The 23275-nt window shown below is 42.7% G+C and overlaps 1 protein-coding gene across 1 annotated transcript in view; it reads right to left on the bottom strand.

Moving 5' to 3' along the window:
• LOC306977332 (N(G),N(G)-dimethylarginine dimethylaminohydrolase 1-like) overlaps nt 1-21873 on the bottom strand; it is a 57357-nt gene extending 35484 nt beyond the window's left edge. The window contains exon 1 of the mRNA XM_079575616.1: nt 21311-21873. Coding sequence (XP_079431742.1) covers nt 21311-21604 — 294 coding nt within the window. The 5' untranslated portion in view covers nt 21605-21873. The remainder of the gene's footprint in view (nt 1-21310) is intronic.
• Between the last annotated feature and the right edge of the window lie 1402 nt (nt 21874-23275).

The following is a 23275-nucleotide window of genomic DNA, read 5'->3' as shown; positions in this document are numbered from 1 at the left end:
GTTTCGCTTCTGGCATTGGCACTGGAATGATTATTTTGTCAGATCGTTGAATTTCTCTTGATCTACTTGAATCTTTCTGCAAAGATCCTGCCAGTGCAAACCATCTCTTAATGATAACGGAATCTCACCAGCTGTGTGAACGCCACGTCTGGAGCCAGGCCTACGTGCGGACTGACATGTACACAAGCACCATTCACACACCAGGACTTAAGGACTTAAACCTTATAAGGTGAAAGAGCCGACTTTTATGTGAATCTGTTTTGCAGCTTCTTACTTTGGTATTTGTGGCTGGGAAAATGATCAACTATGCCGAAAGGACATCCTAAGTGTTTGTTTTCTCCCCTTCCCTGCATGCATCCTGTGGTCCTGACTGACTGGCTGCTGGCATTACGTAAAAGCCAGACTGCATGCTTCTGTTTTTTTTCTTTCCACCTCAGTTTTGGTAAATGATTCAGCAGAGCTTGACTAAATGAATGTTTGCAGGGCCTGCTTGTGAGTATGTGTAACTTTTTGACATGCTGATTGGTGCATTTTGGTGGCGTGATTAATGTGATATGACAATTTGTCCATGAGCCTGCAGCAGTTTCCATTACCATATATGTTGTACTTATTTTTCCTTTTCTTATTACACTTTATTTGCAGTCAGTTGTAAGAGGGTTAGAACGAAGCAAGCGCTCCTTTCGATATAAAAGTTTTTGTTCTTCCAATAAACCAATCTAAGTTGGCCCACATTTGGTGAATTAAGTGTCTGTGTCTCAACCAGGGGTACTTGGGGGTACATGAGCACTAGCAGGGGGTACTTGGAATTATTTCATATTAAGACAAGTCGTCGAAACGGTTAATTTCAATATTACGTTCACATAAAGGTTAGTCTCAATTATGTTTTCCATTACGAGGTTTGAATTTGAGAGGATTCCAGCTCTATATTGAACTAAACACACTACTCAACACTGAATAATGTCAGAGTAGTTGGTTACTTTGCAGTAATATATGAATGATTCGCGATGTAGGGGGTACTCGGGCTATAAATGAATGACTCAAGGGGCACACGAGGAAAAAAATGGGTGGGAACCGTCTTTGATTATCTGCACACCTGAGCACCCAGCTATAACAATCGTGTTGTCTCCCTTCCTCAGAGGCACCCCTGATCCCTTCTTCTTCTTCCTTTTTTTTTTTTATCGCCAGTTTGCAATTATATGCTTCAGTGAGAGGCGTGCAATCCGCTCCCACATGCAAACACACTGGGCCTGATTAACACTCCTAATGGATCACCTGGCTCCGTGAAAACCAAGAACATTCCATAAAGCAGGGAGCCATATAATTGCTTTTCTACCATCGGAGCTGCGACGAGCATTTAAAGCAGAACTAAGCAACTCATGCCCCTAGAGGCCATAAGCGCCACTGCAGGTGCCGTAGCATCTTGTGTTTTTTTTTACTCATTAATTGTCCGTGAGAGACTACGCTGACAGAAAAGATAAAAGGAGAGAGGGATATTTCAGATTGTGTCACAACCCAATTACAAAATGGAGATCTTTTTTTTTCACTCAGACTTGGCTGTAAATCAGGGGTGTCCAAAGTGCGGCCGGGGGGCCAAATGCGGCCCTCAGACCAATTTATGGTGGCCCTCGGCCTCTTGCTGTATCGGTACACATCACCAGAGATGGACCTTTTTATTTGAAATGTAATAATTCTATTCAATTCTAACCTAACAACTAGCATTTTATTGTGAGACAGAGCTGGCATGAAGGTTTTAAGCTTAAATAGAGGTATGGGGCACAACTTAAACCTCTGCTAGTCGAAGGTTTTGCGGCACTAACTACTGATCTACGGCCCTTCACCCCGTGTACGCGTCAATATGCGGCCCCCCATGAAAAAAGTTTGGACACCCCTGCTGTAAATACTTCTAAAGTGGCGCTAGCCTACTGTTAGCTTTGTCCGTTAGCCTATTAGCTTCTTCTTCATGATTCCATTAGTGTGTATTGGAGCCTTCGACCCGGACCAGGGAAAGTTGCAAGTGTGGTTTTCTGGGCAGAGACACCAGGGGGAGATGAAAGACCCCCCAATCGTCCCATAAACACTTGTATTACAGGACTACGGAAAGGATTTCTGCCCTGTCCACTTCTGATAAAAGACCACTCATGGCTCCCCTTGTGCCACATGTGCCTTTTTTGAACACAATGTGATCAAAACAAAATATAGCAATAGACCCGTGCAACATTTTCAATACATCCTGACCCCAAGTTCAAGCCTGTTTTTTGTAATCAAATTTGATCAAGACAGAAATCAAGAAAGTGCTTAGTGGCAGAACAACAAACCCCACCTCCTGTCATCTCCCATTAGAGGAACGCCAACCGAAGCTAAACCGTTTGCTATTACGCCATATGTAAAGTGGATGTGACACCGAGGCAAAAATGAAACAAGATGTACAGATTTTAAAACTTGGGCTGATCCAATAAGAGTGTAGACAAAACATGCAGTACAGAGGCCCGTGTTGTTTTTTCCACATTTTGTACAGACTACGGTTTGATTTTGTGAGGTTAATGCGGAATTTATATGCAAAAAGCCTTACGTAATTCACACCGCTGACAAACCCAACAAAATGTTTGCACATTCCACCCATCTACAACAGAGACTGGCAGGGTAAAGAGTCGCGATATTGACAATATAAAAGATGTCTCACTTGGCAAAAAACGATCGATATTGTGACAAGTTGAGTTGTGACGGCTTGACAGATACAGAGTAATAGCCTCGAGCTACATGAAAAAGAAGCAGAATGTAACCTCACTATTCAAACAAGATTAATTGTGCATATGTTTTCTATAACCCCCGTGTTAATGTATCACTGCGTTCAGAAAAGTGGGCTAGAGGAGGCTCTGTAGTATGAGTTCAGACCGTATCTCATTGCTGTGACTAATCGTGATCCTCGCTGGTTCGGTTCCATTTATTTCATCAACCTCTCCGCAGACACAAAAAACCCCACGCGGCCCACCGGGGGAATCTGCTGCACAGTTGCATAAGATCGAGAGATTACACAAAGACCCAAGTCAAATTGAATCAAACGGCGCACACAGCCAGTGTCGAGGGCAAAGGTCTCTATCCGAAACAGATTACAACTGGGAAAAACAATAATAACGGTTGTGAGATAAAGAGAAACATACGGAGAGTTGAGATTTTACTGTTCTATACACAATGCATTACTCCAACATTTAAACTAATTTAGGACAGCTTAACATTGGTATTGCATGTGTACATTTATTTAGCGTTTTGCAGAATCTCTGAATGAAACTAAATAGAACTCCAGGTACGCATTAAAGGTAAAACAATATAGCATGGTTAAAAAGCTCCTTAGAAACTCATGATGCTAACCATGACCAAATGTTTTCATGCATGTCACCATGGCAGGGGAAAAGATATGACAGAACAATCTCCTGGTACATCATTACAAAACCTTTCCAAATCCCTTTAAACGGTTATGATTCCTGGATCTTTCTACTAGGGACGTTTTCCCCCATTTAAAAAGCGAGTGGCTCTCATGTTGTTATCGCCCTAATGATGTCATATAGGCCCAATCTAAAAGGATTATGCAGATGGCAGGGGAAAACTGACTCCACTCTAGCCGAAAGGAAAAAGTGGATTCCTTCAGTAAACTATGGGAATAATGACGGGAAATTTTGGAGAGGAAAACGTTGGATTGACACCAAGTTGTTCCATTGTTACGAGTTGTAGTTCCTGAAACACGTCAATGCAGCTCCAAGGTAGCGCGCGAATCAACAAAAGACAATGGAAGATGGAACACGCACAGCGATGACAGAACAGTCAAATCAATGTTTAAAGCTTTTTCCTGTTCAATAGTAACTGTATTTGTAGTGAATTACACAAATAGAAGAATTATTAAGTAGTTTCATTTGACCTAACGGAACAGGCCACCGTTTTTCCATACTGAGATATGTTCTTACGTGAGCTTAGATGAGTTGATGCGTACCTGTCTGTTGTCTGTTGTTAGCATTGGTCTCTCTCAGTACATTCCTATGGCTCCAAACTTGCCAAATTTGGCCCGCAATGTAATTATATTTGGCCCGCGAGGCTATACTAAATGACTACTTGAGCTGGCCCACCGGTATTATACATTTTTTTTTCAGATTTTGCATATCTGGACGATTAAGTTATATATTGTATAGTAATAAGTGTTGCTTGTTCCATATTCAATGTTAAAGCAAATCTTGTTTGGGTCCATATTAAAAGGTTCATTTGTTCAATGGTGGCCCGCTACTTTGTTCAAGTTTTGCATTTTGGCCCACTGTGTATTTGAGTTTGACACCCCTGCTTTAGACTATGTAGCATGAGGACACTACCTGCTAAGATCTCAATAAGTAATAGGACCTGACATTTGAATGTGATTGGGGAAAGATGTTGCGTTTAGCTAAAGGACCTGAAAACAAAGTATGGGACTCATTCTGCCTTATGTGCGTATGGAAAAAGAATATTTGCACACGTAATTTTCTATGGTTGTGCAAAAAAATACACTTCCAAAAGTTACAACTAGTTCATTTGCAAATGGAAATCATTGTTATGTTATGCTAGTGCTAGAAAAGGAGAACCTAAACCTAAAGTGTTCCAGCTAGACTGAAGGCAGCAGTGATAAAAAATATTTCAAAAATTAAATCAATGCAAGGATGAAATTAGAAAAACTACTTCATATCAGGGCAAATAGAGAGGAAAAAAACAACCACATTCCCTTTGAATAAACACATTGGTCATAAAATTCCAATGATGCACGGTCCGACAATGTCATATCCTATAGTACCACATACCAAAGGGAACTACTTCCTCAGCCACATACTTGCCATTCCAAAAGATGTATTTCAGAACATCAAGGGCTTTGTACAATAGCTGTCAAGTAAGTCACCCTCTCCTGTTGCTCTGCTCGCACTTGACTCACAATACAGGCCCCCATAAATGGCCAGAGCGCTTCCTCACCAGCCAAAGGTAATCCTCCTTGTGAATTCACTTCTGACTCACAAAAGGAAATGTTCAAAGGCAGAAGAGGACACGGGTCAACTTAGGTGAAACAGTACGAACTGATTAGATTTTTAGAAAAATGCCGAGACAAAGAGCCATATCTTTTTTTTTCCCAAAGAAATGGTAGGGGTCTACTTGTTGCTACTGTCTTTAATACAACACTATATTGCTGATTCTCTATGAATGAGCTCCAATGAGAAAATATAGATGATGATTCCAATTAACAGCCCTACTATCAATCTGCTTAATCTTATTCTGCTTTGTTGAAAAAACACCAATCTCACTTGGCCCGGTGCTTTGCTCCACCTGTGCACCAGTGTTTGATAAATGACCTCCTTTCACAGCAGGGTCAACCTACATGTCCTCCTCATTCTTCCCCATTGGGTGGTTATCCATGACAATGACTATACACAAGTCTGTAATGCTAGGTTGGAGCAGGACTCAGTCAGCTCATTTAGTACGTTCCCTCTCGCCAGCCTTACTGTGCCATAAACGTAACGACTGCAGTGACATATTCATCATGCTTTAGATGCTGCAGTGGCATCAATGCAGCATTCACCCATCCAAACTTATGACTCCTCCATCTGTTTGGGAGGCCTATCCGAAACGGGTCCGGTGCGCTGACAAGCACGACATGTCTGCAGAAGGAGGTAAGGTATATCCGGTTGCCCCATATAAGTTTTAATGTACATGTTGTTATCCAGCAGCTATGCAGTCAAAGCAAACTTGAGATAGTCTTTGAAACCATTAGCATTGCTCTTTCATGCCTCGCAACATAGTCTGTTCAAATAAATCTTGCTACATTACACTCCCAGGGCTGTTATAAGGGCTGGAAGTCCAGCAATAGGATATCTCAATAAAGACTCATTTTGTGTTAGCATCATTTTTGTTTGAGTCTTACTTTATGTTTGCATTACCAGTTCCAGAAAATCCATTCCAATTTGAATTCTGCTAAGTCAAAAGCAATTTGGGTTGAGCCAACAATGCTAAATTGCGCATTTAATTGGACTGCAAGACCACAGAGCACTCTCATTTTTTCATCAGTGTGCAAATGATACTTATAAAAATGACATCATGAAAAGGCACTAAATGCCAACTATATTCTCGAAAAAATCCCCCGGTGTGGGAATCAATAACAGAGCTGTCTGGATAGATCAGTCTTGGGATTTGTACAATAGTGCACGACCTTTCAAAACGGGAAATCGCCGTGATTTGTTTCTCAAATGTTGGTCAAACAAAAAACAAACCTTTCAAAGCAGAAGGTGTCACTGAGCTTTTCTAAAGCTAATTCCGAATATGATCATATAAAAGCAGACGCATCGTCAGCGGACAGGAATGCGAGTGCGGGAACAGGCCTGACGGGAGTGTAACTTTGGCATGGGACAGGTGCGCTTCAAGGGGTACAACAATCCCCACTGCTGACCAGACAGCCCTTTATGACGGCCTTATCCTCAGCCTCTCACAATAGACACTTGTAAATAGAAAAGCAAGGAAAAGCAGACACTGTGAGCTAACAGAGGCCAGTTACACTAAAACCGAGCAGCACATAAGAGTGTATTTTTGGGATATTATTTGTTCTTTCCAGGCATGTTTCTGTCATTATCATTCCAGGAGTAGCTCATGTTTGAAGTCAGCGGGCCATAGAACAGCACAGCGCTCCGAGTGGGATGGGTATGAGCGCATGATGGAGAAAGCAGGTGCTGTGATTGAGGGGCTAGAGAGAGGGAGGGAGAGATATGTGCAAAAGCAGAGATGTTTGACCTTAATTTCACTAGAGACCAGCTCAGAGCGATTGGTTTTCATATTTTGTCGCACTGTCTCATCTCTGTGCCTCCGCCTGTCCACCTGTGTTTATGCAATACATAACGTGTCAACATTGGAGACTGATGTATGTGGCTTCTTAAAAGGAAAGTGACTCTGGTCTGGTATGGCTGATGACAGATTCGATGTCACTTTAAGCACAATATTCATCTTTGAAGTGCTCATTTACATGAATGGTTTATAGATTAAGGGAGGTTGAATAACTATGTACATCCTGGTGGTTATTGAATTGAATATTGAATTGTTATGACAAAGCACAAGCATTGGCCTCATGTGTAAATCAGCCCCTCGCTTTCTCCCGAGGCACGTGACTTGAATAAATCACCACTGTGTTCTACCTGCTGCACCTGGTTGTAGACTCCGCCTCCTTGTTCTCCTCGTGACCTTTGACCCTTTTACTACCGAAGCTGTAACTCTAACCTGCGCAGAAACAGGTGTTTGTTAACAGTCATTAGTGCAGGCAGCACTTTTTCCATGAAAACATTGACCATGAGGCACTGTGTGGGTCAGGTGTGCTTTATGTGGAAAAAGAGTGTGTTTACTTGAACAATGCTGTTTCCAAGAATAGGGTTTCTTTTTTCGTTTTTTTTTTTTTTTATTATCATTTTGCAGAAAACGTCTAAAATACTTCGAGGTCCATAATTGCACTGGTGAGCTCAGAGCAATTATCACTGTTGTATTGTCATTAAATAAAAGCCATTTCTTCCTGTTAGCTGCGCTGAATGGGTGCAAATGGCTGTGGTTCCTTTAGTGGCTTCTGCTGTTATAAAGGCATTTTGGATCCAGGAGCTTTTAATTTCAAGTATCGTTGAGGTTGACAAAGTAGTATTGCCAGATTTTTTTTTATATACCATTGTATATTAAGAAACTAGCAATGCTAGTATATCCCTACAGATGGCACCACTGGAATCGCCCATATATGGTCATGTTTGAAAACAGTTAAGGGGGAAAACAATTTGGAGAAAAATGTAAACTTTCTCTAATTAATCAAAAACTACTTTAATAAATGCTGAATTATGAATATAGTTTTCTACTAAATAAAGATACAAAGACATGGAGAGGAGCAAAGTGGCTCAACAGCCCATAAATATATTTTAAAAATAGTTCTAATGCTAACGCTAGCTTACGCTAGCCGTTTTTTCGCTTCTACTGAACAATCTGCTGTGAATAAACATCCATATGGACCCTATTTAGACTTCACTTTATTTGTGTGTGATGAGTAAGTTTATATTTCGCCAGAAAATGGCTAAAAAGAGTGAAAAATTGCATTTCCCAAAAGACTCTGTTTCCCCCCTCGTCGAGGCCACGCCCCCTTCTATGACCTCTGTACTACAGTAATCTTTAACCAGTTAAGCCATTACTAAGCTTGGATAAAGGCACAACTTTGACAAAAACAAACATCTCATCAGGCAAACTTCTAAGATTAGATTGTGACTCCTGCAGAAGATTACTCAGCACTAAATGAATGCACAGTCCTGTCACCCATACAACATTTGTGGACCTTGTGGTAGTACTACAAAGCAAGCCAAGGTACTGAGTCAGCTCTGGAGGCAGCGGTAGCGGAGCGGTGGTATGTGGACGTGGGGACACTCAGTCTGGACTAAGAGTCTTCCAGCAGGTTTGGGGCTGATGTCACCTCTCAGACAGACAGACAGTGGGCCGCAGGAGGAGCGTGGGCTGGAGGTGAGGAGAGACAAGCGGTGACGAAGGCGGCCATACATTCAGCTGTCAGGGGGTCTGAGCTGAGGCAATAGCGTTCCTCATCTCAGGGAGAAAATGTGTTGATGCAGGATTAATGTGACAGAAAACTAAGTAATACATTTTTTCGGTCGGGTCCACATGAGTCAATGCAATTAGATACTTTGGATTTACATAACAGGCCTCAGTGAACAAGTATGAAGAACCAATTCCCTAAAACAGATACAGCAGAGTAAAATGCTACAAAACTGTACATTTAAGGCGCAGTCCATTACTGGCTCTTTCTCTATTTAAAAAGGTCGAAAGATTTAACATCTCAGTAAACAACGTAATGGTTTACATCTCAGAGAGCTGCAACCTCAATTACTGAAAATGTTAAACCACCAACACAAAGCTTCCTCCATTTTAGTATTCATGACAGCAGGATTGTAATGGGACCCCAGCACATCATGCAAGCATTTACACACATAGAATACTGACTGACCAGCCAAAATCACACCAGGCAATTAGATGCGTTGAAAGGACTGTAAACAACAAAACAAAAGTGAGTGAAAGGCACCACATTAAAATGATCAAGATTACGATGAATGACAGGCAAAATCAATAGTTGTTTGAATAGTCTGGTAGTTCAACTCTTCTGGGCTTGAGATAAGAACTTATGGTTATATTTTTACCCATGTACAATTGCACTTTCGCTGTTTCAAGGATCTTTAAAATGAACCATTCCATTGTTGTGTTTTGGAGAGCGTCCATTCCCACAGATAATGAGATGGAAACAGTTAGCATGTCCGAATGACTGGCTCTGCCTTATGGCGCCTTTACCATCAGATTCACAGCAGATTACCCCAGTCTGACAGGCGCACTCGCTGGTGACCTGACACGCCATGTTGGAAAAAGGTCAATCAATATCAGCCTGAAGCACACAGGGGCGAGGAACTCTTCCCACTGTTATGACTAGTCTGAGAACCCAGATCTGAGCCAACAGGAAGCAGTCGGCAGCCTACACAAACTAAGCAGTGGATAAAGGATGTTGTGTGAACATTTGTGCCTGGAAGTCTTATGTTTTCTTATGCATTTCTGTCTATGTATCTGTCTAGATCCAAGATGCATTTGTTTATGTGTTTGTGTCTACAGGGCTTCACAGACTAAATAAGGCCTATCTGACACACTGACGAGTGAAGTCAAGCTCCCAGGATCTCAGTGCGTCTGGCCGGACATGTCATGTCTGGATCTGTGTCGTCCAGACAGTGTCTCCGTCATTGTCAGGCATGAGCGAAACAAATGGACACACTGTGACGTTATATAATCTCATGGTAGAAGTCATTCAATGCGGAAACTGGAATTGAGCATATAATAACTTTGAGAGAAGACAACAATACATTTCCTAATTGCTATGGCCATGGTCCGAAAGCTGCACCGTCAGCTACATGACAACGATCAGCTGGTCACCGAACTTATTCCCAAACTGGCATCAAATGATCAGAGCTCTGTGTGCGATTCTCTGTTATGTCATAGCCATTCCTCTTCCCTGGCTAAATACAGGTTGGTCCGTGGTCAGCTGCCTTCTCATCACATCCACCGCGGGCGACAGGAGCCGCTCCGAGACCGCCTGTTAACTTTCAGCCGCTCCAAAACCATTTCTCTCAGGTCGAGAGCTCCTTGAGGCTGAATCAAAAACCATAAGTATAAACATTATTGCTGAAAGAAACACTTCACGAGACAATTTGGCCGATACCGTGACATGAAGCTAATTTGTTCCAGAATGTATAGAAACGGCAAATCTTATTAAACTCCAGTTCAGATATCTAGTATTGATTGGTGTTTGTGTCATGTTAAAAATATAGTTGCTAAATCCATCACACAATCTACAATTGTATCAGGTCCTGTTACGAGAATTCAACCAGTTTAGTCCACTATTTGTTCATAGAGGTTTAAACCACAAGTCCTAGATGAAAAGTGCAATCTAAAACTTCAAATCACTTTCTTTAAACAATGCATTGCTCTCCAAGTAAGAGATCTAAAACTCCCCCTAAAGAGTAGCCACACTTCTGACCTAAACCAATGTGTTTCTTTGTCCTAGAGATGATCTGCTTTGATGGGCACATCCTACTCGGGTTTTCCAGTTCAACGACTGGACCTGTGATCTGTGAACATCGTGACCGTTAGTCAAGACAATTTCCTGTATCAACTTAGGGTCAAGCGTGATCTACCACCGATGGTGAACGGTGAAGACTATTTCAACTTAGTGACACTGATACACAAACACAAAACACACATGCACGAAAATGTCTCTCAACTAGATAAGGATTGCTTTGCCAAAAGAGATTATGTAATGCTGGTTGCTCGCCTGTAATGCTGAATCTGGAACCTGGCTGATTGTGAAGAAAAGTTTAAATCCTTTCCACACTTTCCATTTTTCCGGAAGTCTGCTGGAGGCTCCCTCTGCCCCCGGCCTCAGCGGATGACTTCTTATTGTGGGTTTGGAGCCCCAGAGCAATTAGATGAGTTTATGGTAAGCACTAAGGAGCAGAGAAGCTTGTCATTCTGTCAGAACTGATTTCCCCTTGGCTCCAAACACTGACCTCTCAGGGCTGCCAGGGGCCACAGTGGAGCTATGAGTAATATTTGTAAAACCACCATGGTAATACAGTTTTTACTTCCTGTAACTTCCTGCTATGATCAGCTGTTTTACAACAATGCATACAATCAAAATAAAATCTGCCTTGAGGAACATTGATCAAATGCAATATCTGATTTTAGACATCCAACCAGTTACTTATTTGCAGTACTGTACGGAGAAAAGATTTGCCCTCAAGTAACCCCATATCATTCAGAGCAAAATGTATAACTTCTCTCTCTTCTGATTAAGAGCGTTAAATGCTTTGAATGTTGACTTGGCAGAAGATGATCATGACAATGTTTCTCAATACACTGTGTGATTCTTAGGCAAGTCGCCATGTTTGTTTTCATATCAGAGCAGCTTTCTTATTTAAGACGCCGGAGTAAATTGAAAGACCTCCCGCTTTAGAGTCCGACTGTAATCTGTGCTTTCTCCTGATCCACATGCGACGTCTGACGTTAGACATTTTTATACTTAGGACCTGAGGTGTTTTGGTCTGACCGTCTGCTTCTGCCCAAAACCACATCAAACTTGCCCAATCCCACAGATTCTGAGACGGTCCTGCAGGAAGTCCCACCCGTTCCAGGTCTGATCTCCCGTCCGGCGCACGCAACAGAAGACGTCTGAGGAAATTCCGAAAATGTGTGTGCAGCGGGCAGTGTTGAGCAAGTTACTTTAAAGTTGTAATATATTCTATATTAGTGATCACAGCTTTAAACATGCAATATGTTTGTATTACATATTACTGTTTCAAAAAATGTAACCGAGTTACACTACCTTGAGTTACTTCTAAGTTACTTTTGGCAAAATATAAACTGCAATAGCAATAATGTAGGGATGCACCGATACCACTTTTTCTAAAACCGATACGAGTACGAGTACTTGGATTTAAGTACTCGCCGATACCGAATACCGATACGAGTACAAGGCATTTTCTTCAACATTCTTTCTTTTTTCCCCAGCAGATTGGTTTGTAATTAGCAAATTTACTCATTTACATTTCCTTTAAGTAAAGTAGGCGACACATTTAAGAGCAGTTATATTAGAATTTTGCTAATGCCATTTATTTATTTTTATTTTCATTCAATATAATTTTTAATTTTTATTGCACTGTCCATCATAGACAGAAAAGCCCATGTCCTAAAGCTCCCAATGCCTGTGCTTTATTCATTTATGTATTTTTATTTAACAATAGTATTTAGACGTTACTCTTACGTCTCTTTTCGTCTTTACTTCAACTCCGTGTGGATTTTCTCGTGTGTTTTGTAGCAACTTAGCGAGTAGCTACAGCGTTTTCATTGTTCTGCTGCAGCTCATTTTCGCTCAATATGGACATGCTGTATCTCTTTTAATTGGATTTTCTGAGGACTTTTTAGTCGCCGGGTTAGTTTTTCAGAAGAGTAAACCCCTGGGCTTTAAACGGCGTCAGAATGGCCAAAACTGCGCTAGCCGCGAGTTAGCAACGTTAGCCTGTATGTTGTAAACACTGCAGACGCTGCAGCACTAACAACATTTAGCTTTGGTTAAATCCAGCACAGACTCTGATTTAGGGAGTGCAGTCTGTAATAAAGTCAGCTCTATGTGGATTATTGTATTTCCACTAAAGAATTCTCCAGTTTGTTGCTATTTTCTCTCCTCAGCTGAGAGGTGCGCCTCGTAGGTGCGCTCACCGCACGTCAAATGGTATCGGTTTCTGGTATCGGGACCTCATGAATGAGTACGAGTATGAGTACAAGCCTGTGGTATCGGCCCGATACCCGATACTAGTATCGGTATCGGTGCATCCCTACAATAATGCCACAGAGCATAGGTTACAACCAAACACTGGCGGCGGAAACTGAAGAATAAGCCATAGAGATCTCCAAATGTGTTAATATAAAAGCATAAAAAGGTAATTATTGAATTTGATCAGTTGGGTCTACATTATAACACAGTGCACATGCTAATTAAAAACCAAGACACAGCATGTTCTAAAGTGACCCAAACTTTACCTTCAATGTGTTTAATTCTTCTATGCACCATTATAAACAAAGCTACCACACTCCTGGTACAATACTGTGAGTGCTTTTCAACATGTGCATGTTTTTTCTTCCACAAAATACCTCATCGACTCCGCCAGCTGTGTATCCTCGCCATGGTTCACCTTCTCAATACAGAATTTAGGGGAAACTAAATAAACAGAGTTGCACAATGGAGCTGAGATTATGTAACTACCTGGGACCATGCTGAGGCACAATTTTCATGGGTGTGAACTTGAACACCACCCATCCCAAAGCACTATATGCAACCTTAGCCACTGTAGCGCCAAGTGTTGCCTCATTCAGCAGCGGGATTTGTTAAGCACACACCAGCCTCAGGAGCTGCACAGTGTTCAAAACAATGAGAGGAGTGAAGACACTGGCCATTTATTTCAACAATGAGATGGGTCGGACATTGCAAATCAGCCGTGGCGATAAATGTTGAGGTGTATTTGAGATTATTAGCAAATGCCTGCAAAAAGTCTAATAACTTTAAATGTGTGTTATGGTCAGCTATGTTTCTCGACAAATACCTTTGCATTCATGTATGACTAATAACTTGTAACTTCTGTTGTTCGAAAAGAAGCACTTGGTGACAACTAACTCTCATATAGGCCATGGCCTGATCTCTCATCTGTAAAGTTTTAGTGCCCCAGAGTGACACCGAACAGTGGCATGGCCAAGGTGGGTGAAGTGTCTTTCCCAAGGAAAACGATATGCGCTGGTAGCCTGGGAATATCCATGCTGCTGTGTGTGCTTGGGTCATTTCGAACTGCACAGCAGTCTGGGGACCATGGCCAAAATCTTTCCATGGATTTGGGGACCAATCACAGAACGAGGAGGAACGGCAAGACGACGACGCGCTATTCGACATATGGAAGTTTATAGTTTATCGATTTTAAAAGGTTTATTTGCGGATCCAACTTATTTCATCTGACGACAGCCAGGCTAATACACTGGCTGAAGCTGGGATCAAATTGTTGATCTTTGGATAAGTAAAGACTTAAGATTTTGGACTTTATTGTCCCCAGGGGGAGCACTCTAATCATTGACACACATTGGTATTCTGTCACCAAGACACACGTAACATATTTTCTTCTGGTGTGAACATTAAACTTGTAACAGTCCAAAACAATCTGCAGTTATGTTTTTAAGCTTCTGGTTGGGAGCACAAAATAAGTAGTTGTAAAAAAGCAAATGCCAGGCTGTCTTTACGACCATGATGTGAGTCAGTGGGCCACTAATGGTATTAAATCTCCACAAGTAGTAAAATTGGACAGTACACACACATGCTCCGGCCCGACATTCTCAATATGGAATGTAGACCATGTACACCACATCTACAAGTGGTATTTACATCATTGTGTGTAAATTCAAAGGCTAGGTGTGTGATTAGGAGGTGCGGCTGTGCGTGACTGGGGAAGAGCGGCCCGCGTCGGAGGGGTATGTTTTGAGTGCGATCCTTGGCGTGAGAACAGACTACACGCGGACATCACACCACACTGTGACAGTCCAGGGCAGACAGAGGCTGAAACGCCACCTGCCCAAACTCCGCAGGCACGCAGGCACACAACGCCTCGCCACTATACAGTACTGGACACTGCACTATAGTGGAAGTTTTGACCAAGAATGTATGGGCTTATTCGATTACTTGTTGATTGTCTGGCCTGTCCCTTCCGTTCATTATTTGACCACAAATATTGGCTCGAAGCAACTGTTCACATTACTCCACAAATTATTGAAGGTGGATAAGTAAAAGAGCAAGCCCAGAGCAGAGAACGCCAATAGAAACATGATTTTGTATTATTTTTGGCTGCGATCGCTTATTCAAGTCAAAACATGTCATTCAAATTAGCATTTTTTACTGTTACATCAGAGGTGCCGAGTGTGAGCGTGAACTCCACAGAGTGTCAAAGCGATACAAAACGCGTTGACAAGCTCACTCAGCGATTTCGGCGTGTACAATAACAGTGAGATATGAATACAAGACAAGGGGTAAAGTAATATGGTGCACAAAGGGTGTTATTTAGATACTTGGAAAAGATCAGCGAGTGCAAGGGAGAAATCGAAGTCTGGCGTTCCCTTTACTTAGCTTAAAGAAAAGGAAATAAGCCATGAAATAAACGACAAATTTCCTGTTTAAGTCCTCGTGAAGCCAAGTAGATATTGACCATTACGTTTGCACCGGCGCTACCCCAGATCTGAGCCCTCAAAACGTGACTGTGACTCACGATGAGCGGAGCGATGGAAAAAGTCGATCTGTCCAAAAGATGACACATAGACAGCGCTCGACAGTGGCACAGGCAGGGCTGTAGCAGGGCGTGCATAAATGACACGCTGGTGAGAGAGACGCAGCAGACAAGCCTCGAGCCTCCCCGGCAGAACACTGTGGCACCCACTCGACACATACTGACTCCCAGCTCACCCTCGTGTGGAAAATGGGCAAGAGCGTTTCACATCCTCCACCTGCGCAGGAAAACATCCAGCCGCATCAACACGCAGATCGTGTCACGAATTCTTTCGGGGGCTCGTGTGCGAGGCAACTCTTTATGAGTACGCACAGTCTCCATTTGCCACCAAACACTATTTTTTAAATTGCTGATGTCCGTTTATGACTGTTTTAAAGTGGAGTGAGTGGTTCCCAAGCGACATTACTTATACAAACTTTATACATTTTGTGCTCTGTTGTTCGCGACTCTTTATAAAAAAAAATATTGCCCTTTATTGGATCCTTATTTTGGACATTTTAGTTTGGGAATTGTATTGTAACTCAAAATGTATGCAGGAAGTCAACATTTGGACACTATTGCTACTTGTTTACCATCTTCTACTTTTCAACATATGGCAGTTCCTGTAAAATGCAGACTTCATTAATGCTCCAGTGTGTTGTGTGTGTGTGTGTGTGAAGCACGAGCCCCAACAGTGACACCAACACAGCCTCTTTCTTTGGAGGCTTCTTCTCGCTCTTCAAAAGAAAAGACTGGGTAAGGAACAAGCTGGATTCCAACTTAACTCAGGGAAGGTGCTTGTTTTTGTCTTCATAACCCAATAAAGTGTACAAGGAAATGTGCAATCCTTTTTACAGTTACTATCATCACTAATGGCTTCAACATATTGTAATTGACAGTAACCTTGACTTTGAAGTCATTCTGGGAAGTTTTTGTCATGTTTTTCTGGTTCCAGTTTGTTGACACATCTGTGGTCCATGTGGCACATCAGAGCTCATCACAGAGAGGTCTCAATTGTTCAAGGTGGGATTTTAGGAAGGCTTACACACCACCTCAAAACATAATGTGCTTTTTTTTTTTCTTCCTCACTTTTGTCTTTTGTCTGGGACTAAGCATGGATGGTTCTCCACGTCCCCCCCAGCAACCAAAAACATGCACAATAGGTCTCCAGCTAGGTACGCCTTAACCTGAGCTACAGACAAACACACAAAGTGATGTAGGAATTGAGAAATTGCCATTAGTTATTAGCCAAAACAATGAGAGGATTCAGCATTACAACATTTTGGTCCGTCTCAGTGCTCATCTTGCTTTAGCTCATCTTCCCGGGACGCCATCCAATAATGAGACACCAGACTGGAATGATTGAGACCGTCTTTTACGGCAGAACAAACCGAAGGGTGAAAATCCTAAAGTCTTCTCGAGGTGTGGAATCTAGTGCACATTTATATGCATACCAGCAAAGGTGAGCCATTATGTGCATCTGTCATGTGTTTTCCAAACTTACACAAGGACGGACTGTTTCAGTGTCAGTGATTATAAGGGGGGGTAAGAGGCCAGGCTATTTTAGGGAACATGTGGAATTAGATGTTATGCCATCAGACCTGGTTCATGCTGGGATAATGCTGACATAACACTGCAAATTAATGAGTGAATTCTACAGTGTGTATCGGCTGAAAACTGTCTTTCAGTAAAGTTTGATACAAGGTGCAATAAAAACAATAGATTGGTATAGAAGATGAAACAAGAATATTTTACAGTAAATATCAAACAAAGTAAAATAATGGAATAAGTGGGAGGTTACTGACCAGGAATGGACAGGTATTAGATAATGGTAATGATAATAATTTGGGAACTGTCTCATTTTGTGTTTTGATACTTTAAAGCAGAACTAAGTAACTCTTGCCCCTAGAGGCCATAAGCGCCACTGCAAGTGTCGTAGCATGTTACGTTTTTTTTACTTATTAATTGTCCATGAGATTAAATACTACACTGACAGAAAACACAAAGGGAGAGAGGGATATTGTACATCTAATTACGCAATGGAGATCATTTTTTTCACTCAAACTTGGCTGTAAATACTGTTCAAGTGACGCGAGCTTGCAATTAGCTTTCCCCTTTAGCTTCTTCTTCATGATTTTATTAGTTTAATTCTATTAGAGACACCAGGGGGAGATGAAAGTCCCCCCAATCATCCCATTAACACTTGTATTACCCCCAGAGGGACTACGAAAAGGATTTATTAAAGTAAACAAGTTACTTAGTACTGCTTTAAAGAAAGGCAAGTGAATATGAAGGCTTTGTATTTCCCATGTGAGACACTTCATTTAAAGTTCAAATCGAGCTCAGACAAATTAATTCTGGTGTGGAATGGTAGCCCATGTTTTTTATAGGGACAGTGTGTAGTGAGTGTTGAGTAAAGTAGTGCTTTGTGTGTCTTGAGAGATGATTTAACTGTAAATCTTGTATTGTTGTACAGTATATTGTGGTGTGTTAAATGTATTATACAACATTACATTCTTACTAGGAGTTCAAGTCTAAGTATTGCTCACTAACCATCTTTCTCTGCTCCGGTCCTGAGTTTCACTGGCTCACACAGAGCGAGCCCGGCTTTCCCACAGCAGGGGCGATGGGTGGATGTGACCGGGTCGCTGGTGCCGTGCAGAGAAGCGAGCTCTGTTCACATGTCGAGTGCAGCTGTCTCGCACTCTGCTGCTCCGGGTCGCTGGGGTTATGCAGGGTCATCACGGGGGCAAGTCGTGGGTAAGGTCCAAGGTGAAGTGAGCAGGGTGGGGTGGGCCTACTGTCTGGTTTGTCACACGGGATGGTCTAGCATGCATGCGAGGCAAAACACTGGCACGTGCTGACAGAAGCCTGCAGAAAACGCTTAGTAGGAGATAGTAGAAACTAGATACAACAAAAACTAATAATTGGAGTTCAAATTGATTTCTTAAATTCTTGAACATTTACGCACACAAAGCCCACTTCGAAACACGATAAAAGCGAGAGCTGTGGCGCTCACATACCAATATGTTTTCAATGACTAATGAAGACACTGCGCGTCTGATTTATGACAGCGATTATCACATTCTACAAAAGTCGTGATTTATTCACCCACTCAAAGAAGCTGAACACATTGTAGAGTAAATTGTTTCATCCATTTACAGCCAGATACTTGAATAACGGTAGTGTAATCAAAACGAGCATCTTAAAAGGTTCCATTTTACTCACAAAGTAAATGTATGAAGTGCAGTCATGTCTGAGCACACAAAATGTCTGCACTTGTCCTCTCCAGGCAGAAAGGGGAAAGAGGCAGTAGAAACATGCTGAAGACAATAGCTCAAAGCAAGAAACAACTCCTTCAAACAAGTCTGGTGAAGACTTTAAAAACACAGGAGCAAGTGTTTTGAGATATTTTCAGTAGGAGCTGAAAAGGCAGGATTACTCAACCCTAGGGAACAACATTAAGTCATTTAAACATAATTTTGGCGTTTGAGCTATGGGAGTATATTTCGCAAAGGCAGAGAACGGCAGAGGTGACGGGGTCTAGACGTCGATTCCGATTCAGACAGACAAAGACAGCGGGATAACTGTGGCGGGAATGTGGCGGACAGTCGAGGAAGACACGCTGACCCCAGAATCCCACAAGCCATGGACCCATCCCAGGTGTCTGTCTCACCCCGCCGCCTCATTCACATGCGGATGTCAAGTCTCTGCGCAGGAAACCAGGTCGGATTCATGTGGAAAGTCATATAATAGGGGGGATAGGAATCAGTGGCTGCAGCCCGCCGTCTAGTCAAAACAAGGCTCCGGTGCGGCGCAATGGAGTGTGAGTTTGGGGGCAGTTACGTGACCGGAAAGGGGCCTGGCACAGACACATAAACGGCAAGGGCTCAAGCTAAATATTACGTCTATAAAACATGACCTAAATATTGTGTCTGCAAAGGGATGGTTTTCCATCCGCTCCCCCCCCGCCCCCCCAAGTCTTGACAGATTTTAGGTCTAAATGATCATTATTTTCCAGGCAAAAGAACTTAACAATAAATGATTTGCCATTATGACACATAGAACAGTCATTCCAGAGAAACACTGGCAACACTTCCATTTAAACAAGTTCTTTCAAAGACATATAGTTCTGAACTTTGACTACAAAGGACACTTCCAATAGTTAAGGCTGCAACACATACAGTTTGATGCTGATCATGTAATAATCAGCTTATATAAGGCGCATTGAGTTGCCTTGTGTACGAAATGCGCGGTATAAATAAAGTTGCCTTGCCTTGCCTTGCCTATTTGTGGCTTCCTGTAGTTATTCAACTGTTGTGTTCTATACTCGCATACACACAATGACAGTCAGACCAGTGAGAGCTGGGGACAAACATTCTAACCAACTGAGCCACTGACAAGATATCAGGAAATTTGTGCCTAGAATTAGATTTCCCAACTATTATATACATTTCACAACAGTAAACATAATTCGCTGGACAGCAGGGAGGCACACTGACTCCAGAGCACAAGATATTTGTGATACAGTATGTTGTGAGCACTTAATCAAAAAGTGTCAAGTGAAGAAACACAAATATAAGATTCAGAATCAACAAGCTATGTGGAAATAAAAAGTTTTTTGTCTTTCTTGGAGGGTTCAACACAGGGGATCTTTCAACTGTATACTGTATACTGTATACTGCGATATCTCTTTTCATTCATACAGTGTGAGCCACCGAGACCACAATTACGTCTACAAGCAGCAAAGGGTGATGACTCGCTCTATTCAAAATGATAGATTTAAAATGATATTGCATAATACATCATATATCTTTTAAATCAGTCAAATCAGCTCACCACCAGTGTTCCGATATACGACATATAAGCCTAAGATAATAAACAGAACTGTCCTCATCCGGCTCAGGGATCGAGTCCAGGACCTTCTAGCTGTGAAGCACGAGCCCGAACAGCCTCTTTCTTTGGAGGCTTCTTCTCGCTCTTCAAAAGAAAAGACTGGGTAAGGAACAAGCTGGATGCCAACTTAACTCAGGGAAGGTGCTTGTTCTTGTCTTCATAATAATGGCTTATATCAAGTTTCTGAAAGTGCCACATTATCCATTCACACTATAGTCAGTGGGGTAGAAGGGATAGAAGCGAGGCTGCCAATCTGCGCTATTGGCCCCTCTGAGCACCACCAACCACCCACACACTCTGCCCAGTTTCCTGCACCAAAGGTACCAACTGTCAAGGTCTACAAACATGTCGTGACATGTTTGGAATGAAACATGCTCAGAAAATGCATCATGCAAACCAAGAGATAAGTGACAATGACCACATGTAGCTGAGAACATGTCCAGCATAAGTTAAACAAAACAACAACTGTTGTCTTGGAACAGAACTGGCCATTTCAATACCCCCATGCCAACACTGTGGCCCCCAGAGAGATTAGCAACCATTAACACCAAGCTCAGTGCAGTGACAGTGATGTGGAATGACAGGGCTTTCAGATGAGCTGTCCTACCGTTTCCTTTATTGTCATCCACACACGACACTGTAGCCAAGCCCCTTGCAACCCAGATACAACTGAGTGGATAAGATTTGCACAAACTTATAACTCATAACTATAAAGCCTTTTTTCCCCCTTCCTCTCTGGCTGAATTGTCATCAACAGGTTTGATCTCATGCGTACAGGTGCACTGTGTGTCTGGATGTGGGCACTGTTACAATGCCAAGTACTTTTACAAACAACTGTATGGCTAATAAGTGAATCATGTTGCAGGGCTCACAGTTAGATAACATTTACATTAACAGACATTAATCTGTAAAGAGAGCAGTTTTCTCCTCCTCATCATTTTACAGCTGATGGGACAGGTATGAACTTTCATGAACACATGCACTGAAGCCCAAAGTCCCACTGATCCTACCTCTCCTCTCCTGCTCACTGCTCCAGGTCTGGTGATGAGCGCTGTGTCCCCGCAGACCACGGCGGCGTCCTCCACAAACACGCAGTCCGGCAGCGCCTCGTCCGCGGGCAGCTCCACCACCTCCAGCCCCAGCCTCGTCCGCAGCACCTCCACGTAGTCCGCATGTTCCTGACGCGCCCTGGTCAGGTCCACCTCCGCCTCGCTGCTGCGGAGCGCCTCTGTGGCCAAGGAACTAGGGATTCCCCGGACCACGGCGTGGGTGTAGTGGCCAAATTTCGCCAGTAAGCCAGCCATGTTTCACCCTCTTATGGTTGGGCACGTTCAGTCCGCTGCAGAGAACAAGTAAAGACGCCGCGTAAATGAGTTGAACACAGTAATTTGCCTTATGCTTTTATTCGTTTTACCGCAGCAAAGGACGAGGATCTCACACCGAGGCGAATGACAGCTCGTTCCTCTCTCCGCGCAGCGCACCACCACGTGCACGCAGAGGGTCAATCAGTGCGGAGTCCTGGGGGTGCAGTCCAACAAGTGACAGCAGAACCTCGAGCCGCGATGTGCGATCTGCAGTTAGTTTCCTATAGCGGCAGGAGCACGCGGCACGCACAGCACCGCGCAGTGCAAAGTGCATCTGGCAACACGTGCTTTGGAAACACCGTTGCAAAAGATCCAGGAGCGTGGATGTCCTAGCACTGAAAAGCCTAATACTTCATGTTATGTAGATTAAACTTTCTGTCCCCCTGTCTTAGTGGGACCCATGGCTTCCCCAACACTGTAAAATGCAAAAAAAGCACATTACATTATATGCAGTAGATACAGGCAGGGCCCCTTCTTTCATTGTCATCTTGCACCTTTTTAAAAAGATACTGCAATAAGAACAATGAACCACTTTTTTGTTCAAATTGACACAGATTGAACATCAATAGACATGTGTGACTGATTCACTCCTGGCTGACTTTTCTAATGTAAGGTACACAGCCTTCAAAGTGCGCAGGAATGTTCAAAGATTGGGTGGTGCTTGTCCTGCAGAGTGTTAAGTTTGTTATAGTCAGGCTTTGGTTGGACAGCAGGAGGAAAGGGTGTGCTCGCTCACTATATTCCCCGTGGTGCCATCTGAGGCAGGTTGCGGGCCCCGGAGAAGCAGCCCTAAGTGGATGGAATGTTAACTTCAGACGTCCCAAAAGCACATTCTTCCACGGCGGGACCCCGGTTTGTCTTTTCTTGTTCCAGATTCACTCAATTATCCCTGACTGCTATAAACATTCCCGGGACATTCCTGCAGCCCGGCATTGATTTTTCCACTCCAGCCATGGCCCACCTTCACCAGCTCCGCGGAGAAGAAGGAGGTGGGCAGGGAGGCCGGGCCCTGCAGTCGAGTGAAAGTGCAGACGTAGTTTTTAAAAGTGAGGATCAATCCATTCTTTTCATAATTACATAGCTGACTTGTCATGACAAAGATTGTTTTACAAAGCTGCAGACTTTCTAGTGAGTATAGTAGTATCCCTAATAGTAATAGTATCCTTACTGGCAGAGGTGGGTAGAGTGGGTAGATTACTCAAGTCATAGTAACCTTACTTAAGTACCAGTGAAAATCAGTGACCAATTACTAGATGTAAAAAAGAAAATGTTACTGGAGCACATGTGAGCGAAAAAGTCAGAATTGTGTGAGTCAAAACATAAAATCATGTGGAAATCGTGATATTTGCAACGAAAATTCCAAGAACATGGGAGAAAACAAAGAAAAACTAAATGATTCTAAAGAACAAGGCGCGCGAGACGAACTAGTGCGGTTTCACAGATCGAAGTGAAGAATTTGCTACTTTAGGATTCATTCAATGAGCTCATGAGGACACACCACTCAGCAGTTGTGTGAGGATTGTTTTTAACTATTGCTATTTCATGTTTAACAGACAAAAAGGTTTCACGCTGGACTGAAGTTTCAACTGCACGAGCCAAGTTGAAATGACT

This window comes from Gobius niger, assembly GCF_951799975.1.
Source record: "Gobius niger genome assembly, chromosome: 17".
NCBI lineage: Eukaryota > Metazoa > Chordata > Actinopteri > Gobiiformes > Gobiidae > Gobius > Gobius niger.
This window is presented reverse-complemented; position numbering and strand designations above follow the sequence as displayed.